This window comes from Trichomycterus rosablanca, chromosome 17 (assembly GCF_030014385.1).
Source record: "Trichomycterus rosablanca isolate fTriRos1 chromosome 17, fTriRos1.hap1, whole genome shotgun sequence".
Taxonomy (NCBI): Eukaryota; Metazoa; Chordata; class Actinopteri; order Siluriformes; family Trichomycteridae; genus Trichomycterus; species Trichomycterus rosablanca.
Genome location: NC_086004.1, coordinates 11,290,531 through 11,302,195, shown reverse-complemented (window position 1 = coordinate 11,302,195; position 11,665 = coordinate 11,290,531). Strand labels below are relative to the sequence as shown.

General features: G+C 39.8%; 1 protein-coding gene across 2 annotated transcripts; it reads right to left on the bottom strand.

Annotated features, from left to right (window-relative positions):
* Positions 1-1,196: 1,196 nt before the first annotated feature.
* ddx49 (DEAD (Asp-Glu-Ala-Asp) box polypeptide 49) lies at positions 1,197-10,311 on the bottom strand. 2 transcript variants are annotated; one of them, XM_063012617.1, is made up of 13 exons: positions 10,078-10,311; positions 8,977-9,100; positions 8,726-8,811; positions 7,585-7,706; positions 7,275-7,489; positions 5,729-5,869; positions 5,555-5,630; positions 4,513-4,589; positions 4,308-4,405; positions 4,146-4,220; positions 3,254-3,342; positions 3,101-3,172; positions 1,197-1,475 (listed from the first exon to the last, which is right to left on the bottom strand). In XM_063012617.1, exons 1-13 carry the CDS (start codon positions 10,190-10,192, stop codon positions 1,308-1,310), a joined length of 1,458 nt encoding a protein of 485 aa, XP_062868687.1. In that variant the 5' UTR covers positions 10,193-10,311; the 3' UTR covers positions 1,197-1,307. The 2 variants fall into 2 exon arrangements, with proteins under 2 accessions (XP_062868687.1, XP_062868688.1); XM_063012618.1 differs by having other exon boundaries at positions 7,275-7,462.
* Between the last annotated feature and the right edge of the window lie 1,354 nt (positions 10,312-11,665).

The window sequence follows — 11,665 nt, the reverse complement described above, 5'->3', positions numbered from 1 at the left end:
CAGACTACATTGTCTTTAAGAAGTCAAAATGTTGCTTTTTTATTTAATATAATGTAATATATATATAAACTAATCACACTGGTACTGGTGCAGAATTTAAACCTTGCCTCTGATCACTTTGAGGAGTATTTTCTTGCCTCCTAAAAAGATGCATAAGGTGGACTGGCTACTCTAAATTGTCCCAAGGTGTGAGTGTGTCTTGAACAGACTGGTGGCCCTGCCTATGGTCTTGTGAGCTTGTGCTGGGTGTGTTATATGAGGTAAACTGTGGTTTTATGCCTACAAATAGTATCATATTTTCCTAACCATGTTTTTAATGTGGGTGGCACAATGGCTCGGTAGGTAGCACTGTCGCCTCACAGCAAGAAGGTCCTGGGTTCGATCCCCAGGCGGGGAGGTTCGGGCCCTTTCGGTGTGGAGTTTGCATGTTCTCCCCATGTCTGTGGGGGTTTCCTCCGGGAGCTCCGGTTTCATCCCACAGTCCAAAAACATGCAGTCAGGTTAATTGGAGACACTGAATCGCCCCATAGGTGAATGGGTGTGTGTGTGTATGTGTCTGCCCTGTGATGGAATGGCGCTCCGTCCAGGGTGTTACTGTGTGCCCTGCGCCCATTGAAAAGCTGGGATAGGCTCCAGCACCCCCTTGACCCTGATTGGATAAGCGGTTAAGAAAGTGAGTGTTCCCAATGTTACAGCAGCAACAATTAAAGGTCATATAAAAACAACTGGGGTGGCACAGTGGCTCAGTTGGTAGCGGTCCCAGCTTACAGCAAGAAGGTCCTGGGTTCGATTCCTGCATGGAGGTTGTGTTCTCCCTGTGTCTGTGAGGGTTTCTTCCGGGTGCTCTGTTTTTCTCCCACAGTCCCAAAGACATGCAGTCAGGTTAATTGGAGATACAAAATTGCCATAGGTGTCTGTGTGTGTGTGTTTGTTTGACCTGTGATGGACTGGTGACCTTTCTAGAGTGTTTCCTTCCTTTTGCCCAGTGAATTGTACCCACCCCAACCCTGAATAAAATAATGCGGTGGTAAATCAGACAATAAATGAATAAAAATAAAAATAAAGAGTAGCACATGATTAAAAGAACTTTTAGGTATTATTTAAACAGTGTAGGTCTTTGACTATCATAACAATGTATTTACATTAATAAGGATTTTGTTGCAGTCTTATTTATAATAGTGACGACAAAATGCAAATTTATATTTACCTTATTTATTTTCAAATAATCAGCTTGAATAATGTATACTACATAATTCATTATATATACACACACACAAGAGGCACGACAGAATGTATAATGCGAAACATTATGATCCTGGAACAGTCTGGCTTGGAACTTTAGACAGGTTGGCTTTTTTCTTCTGCATTTTCCCTTTTTTCTTCTGAATGGCTTCCTGTATTCTTCCCTTGAATTTCTTCTTTTCTTTTTTCATTTTGGCAAGCTCATTCTTTCTCTTCTCTTCCAACTCTGGGTCCTGTGATTAAAGAAAATGTTTAAATTAGGGCTGTCGAAGTTAACGCGATAATAACGCATTAACGCGATCTCAATTTAACGCGATTAAAAAAAAGTGCCGTTAACGCAAATTCTATTTGGCTCTGTGAGTCATCCGTAGTTCATGTTGAGAGACTTGACCGTGCACGGCATCTCATTAAGACAGCGTTTCTCAAATGTAACCGAGCGTCGTAGTGATGCACTTTCTTAATAAAGAAATAAATACACGGTATATTCACAAATTGTCGGGAGCAAAACACTTTATTACTTTTTCTGTTACGGTACCGAAAAGAGTCGTTAGCCAAGCAAGCTAGTCCATGAACTATGGAAACCCCAAAGGGTCAAAACACACTCACTTCGTGTAGAAACGTCCGTCAAACCATTGTCACGATACAACCACAGAAAAGTCTGTTACAATAACTACGCCTTATCCCACCTAAAGCACCGCTGATCTACAATGTTTGCTGATGGAGAAATTTTAACCTACAATCTGACATATATACGAAGTCAAGGGTCTCTGCTGGATAGTATTACTGCCTAGTATGTGAGTGAATAAAACTCCCTTACAGTTTTCTCTTGTCCCAGCAGTTTTTAACATAAGTACATTTAGCATAAAATGTGTTCACCATTTTAATTGTAACATTTCACTTAAAAATCCTTGTTTTCTATAACCTTTACACAGATTTTTTTTAATGCGATTAATCGCGATTAACTATATGAAATTCTGAGATTAATCGCGATTAAAAAATTTAATCGTTTGACAGCCCTAGTTTAAATATATATAAATGTTTTGAAATGAGTGTAAATACACAAGCTAGCCCAGTTTTAAACTTTAGTCAGTACTAAAAGCTGTGAAAAACTAACTTTTTTTAGTACTTAAAGAGAATCAAACAGCTTTGTTCTGTAATGAGTGAATATATAGTCAATTCTAACTGATAACCACTATAATGAAATAAATATCAGACATTAAACTTTTCAATGTGTTATTTGGGCTTTATTAAATGTATTTATTCATTTATTAGGATTTTAACATACTGTTTTATACTTGTTAAATTCATGATGGCAGGTAGTTCCAGATCACACATGATTCATTAGTTCAATTTAAAACACTATCACGGCCAATTTTCTATCCCTAATCCACTTCACTTGCATGTCTTTGAACTGTGGGAGGAAACCCACACAGACACTGGGAGAACATGCAAACTCCAAACGAAAATGACCCTGGTCCTTCTCGCTGTAAGGCGACAGTGCTACCCATCGAGCCATTGTGCCATACGGCTTCATTAAATAAATGCTGGGGTGCGGCACGGTGGCTAAGTGGGTAGCACTGTCGCCTTACAGCAAGGTCCTGGGTTCGATCCCCAGGTGGGGCGGTCCGGGTCCTTTCTGTGTGGAGTGCTTCGGTTTCCTCCCACAGTCCAAAGACATGCAAGTGAGGTGAATTGGAGATACTAAATTGTCCATGACTGACTGTGTTTGATATAACCTTGTGAACTGATGAACCTTGTCACCAAAAGTGTAAAACATGACAATAAAATCCTAATAAACAAACAAACACTGCCTTTTTTAAATGACAAGTGTGTAAACCAATTACAAATGAGTACTTACTTTTCCTTCAAGAATCATTTGCTTCTTTTTGTTGATCTCCTTTTTCTCATCAAAATCAGTTGACTCCAGTTTCTACAGGAACAAAAAAACAAATCGTTTAATAGCCATGACTGATATGATTCCCAAAAACAAACAAAAAAAATGCTCACTTACGATTTCACACTGTCGTCTTGTTACGTTGACTTGTGTAAGAATTTTTAGCACCTCCTTTTCTTTAACTGGATACTCCTTAAGCTTGGATTCTAAAATAAACAAAAGCAGTTTTTTAATTAGTCACTTCTTGGAAGGAATGAAATGCTTGTCAGCTGCATAGCACCTATATAGTCATTAATGTGTTAAGACAACCAACAAACTCCCAATGTCTGAAACTTTGTGTACACATGGGTTATTTTTATTTTTAATGTAATAGCATGTAAAACCAAAATTCATTCCCAGATTACAAGTTTGGTATAGCTAAAATGCTAACCCAGCTAAATTGCTAGCAAAATCTTTCTGGCTGGAGAATTGTAGGTTTCTGATGTAACCAGTAGGGATGTAACGATGCACCACAAGACAATTAATAATCGGTGCACATGTGCCACGATTCGAAACAGCAGAGGGCACTGGTGCTATTCACCTTGCCTGGTTGATTTCACTACAGGGTTGCCAGGTTCGGAATTTTCCAGCCAAATTTATTTATGTGAGGATACTTTCGTTATTTGTATTATTCATTTATTTATATAATGTTGGATTTGTTTTAAATTTTAATTTCAGTTTTTTATTTACAGAATAAGCATTATTTGTATAGTTTGTACCTACCTCAGAAATAAAACGGCATTTATTATTTAGATAAATAAAAGATAAGCACAAATACAGTATTTTATTTTAAATAGTAATAATAAAAGGAAACTGTGTCTTCAATTTCATTTTGTTTCAAAAAATTGGGAAAAAATCGTATCATGAACCCAGTATTGTGAATCGTATCACATCAGGGGTAGAGTGTATCGTTACATCTCTAGTAACCAGGTATTTAGAATAACGTTTTGTCTGTTGTCTGTATACTTACGGATTTGTTCCTCTATAGCATTGACCAAATGAATGTCATACTGGGTGACCAGTGTGATTGAGACCCCGTTTCTTCCTAAAAGTAAAATACATAATCAGTTAATTAAACAGCTGTGAATGCAGAGTGAATGGTAGCTTTTGGTAATGGGTCGAGAGACGGTACCTGCACGGGCCGTTCTGCCCACTCGGTGAATGTATATCTTTGGCAGGCCGGGAGTATTATGATTGATGACGACCTGTACTGTAGGAATATCCAAACCTCTTTGGAGATACAAGAATAAGACCAAACAAATATCATATTAAAACTGAAAATTCTGAGAAGAATTTACTAGACCCTAATGGTTTTAAAGACATTAGTGTTCCCATACCTGGCAGCAACATCTGTGGCTATAAGGATCTTGAAGATATTGGACTTGAATTTGGCCAGGTTTGCAAATCGCTGTCTCTGAATGAGAATGGAAATGATGTAGAAACATGAGGAGCAGAAATATTACCATCATTGGCTGGTGCTTTCATGCAGGATACAATAATGGGCACCCTGTTGTATTCATGCCCTGTGGCCAGAGTTTTTCAAGTGGCACCGGACCCACAACAACCTTGAATTTAACATAACAGCCATGAATTTAACATTAGAGGAACCAAATCTACCTGGAGATGGAGGATGGGGGTTTCCTGGCATTCTAAAACATGAAGGGAACTCATGGGAAAGCTGGGGGGGGGGCATAGTAAGGCACATAGTAACACCCTGGACGGGGCGCCAGTCCATCGCGTAGGTGTACTAGAGCAGGGATTTTCAACCTGTGGGGGGCTGACAGTGAAGCTACATCGGTGACAAAAACGATGGCTGCTGTTACAGGACATGGGTGTGTGTCTTTAAGAGAGGTGTATAGTGGGAGATGCTCTGTTCACAATATCCATAAGTGAGTCAGGAGTCGATTCGTATGAAGTCATCAGTCATCTCTCCGTTTTTACTATTATTAATGAATGCTGCAGTTTTATATAAAAGTGACTCGCTTTTCTTACAGGTCGGAGGCTTAATTAAACTGGCCATTACCACAGAGCGGTAGCCAAGTCAGACTCGTTCTGCCCGTGGAGCTAAAAGTTAGCTCCCCTTAGTTTTCTGTCAGTTGGGGCAGAGTATCCGGAACCGAACTTAGCAATTGATGTACTTTTGTCTCTACTTGGCTCTGTGAAGTAACGTTTTCTGCGCTCATCTACATCAAAAGCAAGAACCGCTTCCGATTTACGACTAGCTGTAACTGATATTGAAGCACGAATTTCAATAATGTGCTGGCAGAATATGCTCAGCCGTAAAGGCGAACCCAGGACCCTCTTGCCGCGAGGCGACTGTGCTACCCACCGAGCCACCGTGCCGCCCCAAGTCTATATGCTTTTAAAAAAAAAGTGTACCTGTTTCATCATGGAATGCAAGGCGATTGTGGGAAATTTGAATTCACGAAGCATCATTGTCAGCATCTGGCAGTTCCTAAGCAGAAACACAAAACAGTAATCTGTATAAAAGAGGAAACTCATTGGACAGACTAATTTGTATAAATATTATTATTATTAATACAAAATACTTACTTGCATGTATTAGTAAAAATCATGACAGCCCAGTCATCATGTTCATCTTGAATTTTTTGGATAAGGTGCACCAGATACGCATCTTTGACTTTCTCGGGTGTAAGAACGTATCTCTGATCCAACTCATCCACTGTCCTCACCCTGAAAAAGAATCATTTGTGAAAGTTGACTGCATTTAGTAGTACAGCATTTTATATATCTGGCGCATGCAGGACACCAAGCACTGCCTCCTCACAGCAAGAAGGTCCTGGGTTCGATCCCCAGGTGGGGCGATCCGGGTCCTTTCTGTGAGGAGTTTGCGTGGGTTTCCTTCGGGAGCTCCGGTTACCTCCCACAGTCCAAAGACGTGCAAATGAGGTGAATTGGAGATACTAAATTGTCCATGACTGTGTTTGACATTAAACTTGTGAACTGATGAATCTTGTGTAATGAGTAACTACTGTTTCTGTCATGAATGTAACCAAAGTGTAAAACATGACGTTAAAATCCTAAAAAATAAATACATAAATATGACACCCAGTTTTCACCCAGGTCAACGAGAGGACGTCTGTAGTAGCATAACTGCCCCAAGTTAGATTCACTCACTGCAGACATGTCTACCAATAGCAGGTATGTAAGTCTATGACAAGACGTGTCTTTTGCAATTATTGTTATTCAGAGCATTGATTAGGGTGTTTACATACTAACTGTATTTTGTCTCCTTGTAATTTGCATTTCCACCGATTTCTATTGTTATGTTTTAAACAAAACTACAGGTAGCCGCTCAGGTGGCACAGTGCAAAAATACGCTAGCACACCAGAGCTGGGATTACGAATAGTAATAATCTCAGCTGTGACATCCGGCTGGGCTGGGCGGCTACATGAACAACGATTGACTGTCGTTCACAGGGCGGGATAAGCTGGACCAGGGTTCCTCCTAACTGGTGCAATTACGACCTCTGCTGGCTGATTGATGCTGTCTGCACAGAGTTGGGGAGTTGGCGTGTCCAGGATGTTCCTGCCTTGCGCCCAGTGTTTTCTGGTAGTGCCCGCCACAACCCTGACCACAAATATGCGCTTCATGAAAGTAAAATAAAATACTTAGAATAATATTTATTACACAAGCCCACCACCGCTGAGATGCTACAGCCAGGAGGGTACAGATACTCGATTAGCTATGTTGTTTTGGGGATGGGGGGCACCCTGCCCAGTGTTTTCTGGTAGTACCTGGCACAACTCTTTTAGGAGTCGCCACGGCAGATCATTAGTCTCAATCTAGACCTGTCCTAAACATCCGACTCAGTCACACTAATGGAAAGAATTATGTATTTAAAACATCCATAATGGGCACTGGAATGGCACAGAAGTCTAATAAACTGTTGGCGAATTCTACTGTCCGGTTTAGGCGGCAATATGAAAGACAGAAGTAAACAGTCAGTATACAGTAGCTTGTTTTTCCAGACATGTTAAAGCCCTCTGTAAGAATCCAGTGCTGGTAGGTGAAAAGAAGTGATTAGTGGCATCACATGTTGGTACAGACTTAAAACTAATGTATAACATTTCGTACTCAGACTTGTGCTCCCAAAAGAACGGTTTGTTCAAAGCAATGCTTTTGAGCTCCTCCAGCGTGTCTGTCAGGGTGGCACTGAAAAGCAGCGTCTGTCGTTTTGCTGGCACGATGCTAAGAATGACCTCCAGGTCCTTGGTAAAATCTGTACAGCCCTGTTCCAGCAATCGATCTGCCTCATCCAAAATCTGAAAAAACAAATAAAAAACATATATCTGCATTTAGTTTTGTTAGAAAACATACCATATAGATGCTAAATGTTTAAAGATTGAATTGTGTGTGTGTGTGTGTGTGATGTATATCATCTTACTAAAAATTTGAGTCTCTTCATGGTAAGCGTGTCCGAGCTTCGGATATGATCCGCTAATCTCCCCGGCGTGGCCACAACAACGTGGGGCTTTTTGGCCAGCTCCAAACCCTGAGTGACCATGTCTTTTGCGAAAAGAGAACAAAACAAAAGCAGCCTACTTTACCAACTGATTCAAAAGGAATAGAAGAAAACAGCAAAGAACAGAGCAATCAAGCTAGCCCACTACAGCTGGGATCCAGGGTTTGAATCCATAGCGGTGCTATCAGTCGGTCAGGCATCTACATACAGACATTATGTATGTACACACATACACACACATATAATATAAAATTGTGTGTGTGTGTGTGTGTGGGGGGGGGGGGTTAACAATGTTGTTATCCAGTGATTCTGGAAAAGATGGACCCCTGAAACATAATCTACATAAAGCAGTTGTAAAATATGAAACAAAGACCAGCACTGGTGGTCTCTTATTGCAACCTGAGCCAGGCATGACCTTGTAATGAGAGCAAACATCTAAAGAGTGGGCTACAGTCATTAGATGTATACCCACAAGGTTTATCTGTATGGTAGGTGTAACTTATAAAATTATCAGTGGATGTAAAGACCAGAATGATATTTGTTTGTTTATTAGGATTTTAATGTCATGTTTTACACTTTTGGTTACATTCATGACAGGAACGGTAGTTACTCATTACACAAGATTCATCAGTCCACAAGGTTATATCAAACACAGTCATGGACCATTTAGCATCTCCAATTCACCTCACTTGCATGTCTTTGGACTGTGGGATGAAACCGGGAGAACATGCAAACTCCACACAGAAAGGACCCAGACCGCCCCACCTGGTGATGGAGCCCAGGTCCTTCTTGCTGTGAGGTGACAGTTCTACCCACTTAGCCACCATACCGCCCCAGATTGATGTATCTACATGTGCACTTCCTATTTTGTCCCAAATCATACCAGGTCATGCTTTTAGCATAATACATAACATATTTATTCATGTTTTCTTCTTCTAAAATTTTCAGATAGTCTTTTAACATTTTCAACAGGTTTAAATTAAACCCAGCAACAAGATTCATGACCTTTATTCAGTTTTGGAAAAAAACAAACATTTTGTGTTCAAGTATAATTTAGCCATACCCATTCCTCCAACGACGATACAGTCTTTCAGACCCATAGGTTTTCCCAGCACTCTGAACTGCTCAGCTATCTGGTAAGCCAGTTCTCTGAGGACAGAAGACAACATGTATGTGAGTATCAATGTGTATACTATGTGTATTTCATATATTAACAAGTAAAAAAAACCACATACATACAATACCAACACATAACAGTTTTTATTAGTGTTAACTGTGAGTTGGGTGAATTAAACTTGAAAATGTTAAAATAACCTTGTGGGTGATAAGACCAAGCAGAAGATGCCATACGGATCTTCAGACAGCTTCTGCAGCACCGGCAACACAAACGCTGCAGTTTTTCCACTTCCAGTTTTCGCACAACCCATGCAGTCTCGTCCTTTATTCAGAGCATGTGACAAGAAAGACGACAGATCAGTGCATGTCCCGGCAAACACAAAACCTTACCAATAAATATCTATTTAGTTCATTGATCTAATTTCTATTAATCTAATATATGTACACAACCAGCTGTATGATTTCTACAATATGGAAAGGTAATTACGGAATATCGATAATATTTAAAATAAAAAAAAGGATTTGAAGCATTTTCCATTATTATGCAGACGGTGATCAAAGAAAATAAATGTTTAAAGAAAAATAATGTGCAGGTGCTTTTAGACACGATTAAATTAAGTAAAAATATCACACCATGGTCTGTGGCAGCTGACCTTGATTTTGGCAAAAGGAAAAGCTCTATGTGGGTTCAGTAATGGTCTACAGAGAGGGGTAATAAAAGGCTATAACCTAACAAAAATTCTGTGTTATCCATCCAGTAGCTGCCAGATTGACTTTATATGTAATTGCCAAGGTGCACTGAGATTCTGTTTTGTGGTAGTCTGAGTCTTATTATATTAACTTCAATTTGCTCAGTGGTGAAGGCACTGGACTAGTAATCAGAAGGTTGCCGGTTCAAGCCTTACCACCACCAAGTTACCTGAGCCCCCTGAGCAAAGCCCTTAACCCTTAATTGTTAAAGTACTGGACTAGTAATCAGAAGGTCGCTGGTTCGAGCCCCACCACTGTCAGGTTGCTGCTGTTGGGCCCTTGAGCAAGGCCTTTAACCCTCAGTTGCTTAGACTGTATACTGTTACAGTACTGCAAGTCGCTTTGAATGCCGTGAATGTAAATCTGTGTTTTTGTATGATCATTTGTGCGAACTGACAGCACAATCAGACAGCACAATCAGACAGCACAGGCTCAGACAGCACAGGCACAATCAGACAGCACAGGCACAATCACAGCTTGATCAGACAGTGAGACCAGCTGCTATACATCCATAACACACCGTGTAATAAACAGAAATGCATCTTATACCTTCCAATATAGCTGGCACGCAGTTTTCCTGCACCGGAGTCGGTCTGGAGATTCCCAGTTGTTTACACTGGTCGATCAGCCAATCGGACAGACCAAGAGACGCGAATGTTGACATTTCTAATTTTAAAAAGTGTTAAATTTAGGCAAACATAATAGTTAACTAAGCCAAATAGTCATTGAGCTTGATCTTATTAGTGATCGAGCTTTATACTATTGTAATCAGAAATCCTCGTGGAGCAGTCGCTCAAGGCGCGTCTCTTTTACGTCATCAAACCGCGCTTCGAGACATTAGGGGCACGCCCAGAGAATGATTATAATTTCCACCCGTTTTGTAAAGCATTTCACATTGTGTATTAAGACTAAGTAGTTTTTTAAATCTATGTAGTATTCGATCGTGTAATTGTTATTACAACAATTAAATTGCAAGTCTGGAGCATTAATACATCTGGATGGATGAAATTATACCACCACTTTTGTTTAACCTGTCATGAGGCCTTAATCTCCCAAGTTTCCTGTAATTGCAGTGTCTTAATGACATTTTATACAGTAACAAAAATGCAAGCTGGAAGTGATGATATATTAAATGCCTACACTGGCTTCTGTTTTGTTTCCGCATCCAGTATAAAATCCTTCTGGTTTTTAAATCTCTTTATGGCTTGTCACTTGGGCAGCACGGTGGCTCAGTGGGTAGTACTGTCGCCTTACAGCAAGAAGGTCCTGGGTTTGATCCCTTTCTGTGTGGAGTTTGCATGTTCTCCCCGTGTCTGCGTGGGTTTCCTCCGGGAGCTCCGGTTTCCTCCCACAGTCCAAAAACATGCAAGTGAGGTGAATTGGAGACACTAAATTGTCCATGACTGTGTTTGACATTAAACTTGTGAACTGATGAACCTTGTGTAACGAGTAACTACCGTGTTACCAGTGTGTGAAACATGACGTTAAAAATCCTAATAAATAAATACTATCTCATTAACTTGTCAGCTAAGCAACAAGACACTTCAGGCTCTCTTCGGTTTTCTGATTCCAATCTGCTTTCCGTCCCTTGCTCCAGATTATGTACATTTGGTGTTAGAGCTTTTAGTGTTGCAAGGCCTGAACTCTGGAACTCTTTACCACTGCACTTTCAGGCATGCTCGTCAATGTCCTTTTACAGACTCAAAAAACAACTTTTCCTGATAGATAATTTTAAATTGTTTACATGTTGTATTTTTATTATTTATATTTTTTAATTTTTTATTGGTCTGTCATTTTATTTTTTTACATTGATTATTTACTGTGCTGTTTTATGTCTGTGATTGTACAGTGTCCTTGAATATAGTGAAAGGCACATAAAAATGTATTATTATTATTATTATTAATATTATTATTATACCCTTACCCTGCTTTTGTAGGCATCAGTTAGCTTGATTTTTAGTTCTTTAACTAACCAGCTGTTTAAAAAGTCTGCTTTTTGGATTACTTTTTAAAGGTTTGTTGCAGAGTTTGTTTGCATCTTCTTACTTTTAAAATCACCAAAACATGTCATTTGGCTAGTGGTGTTCAAACCTTGCCAACTGTATGATTTTATACTTCGGTTGTTTTGTCCTTTCAA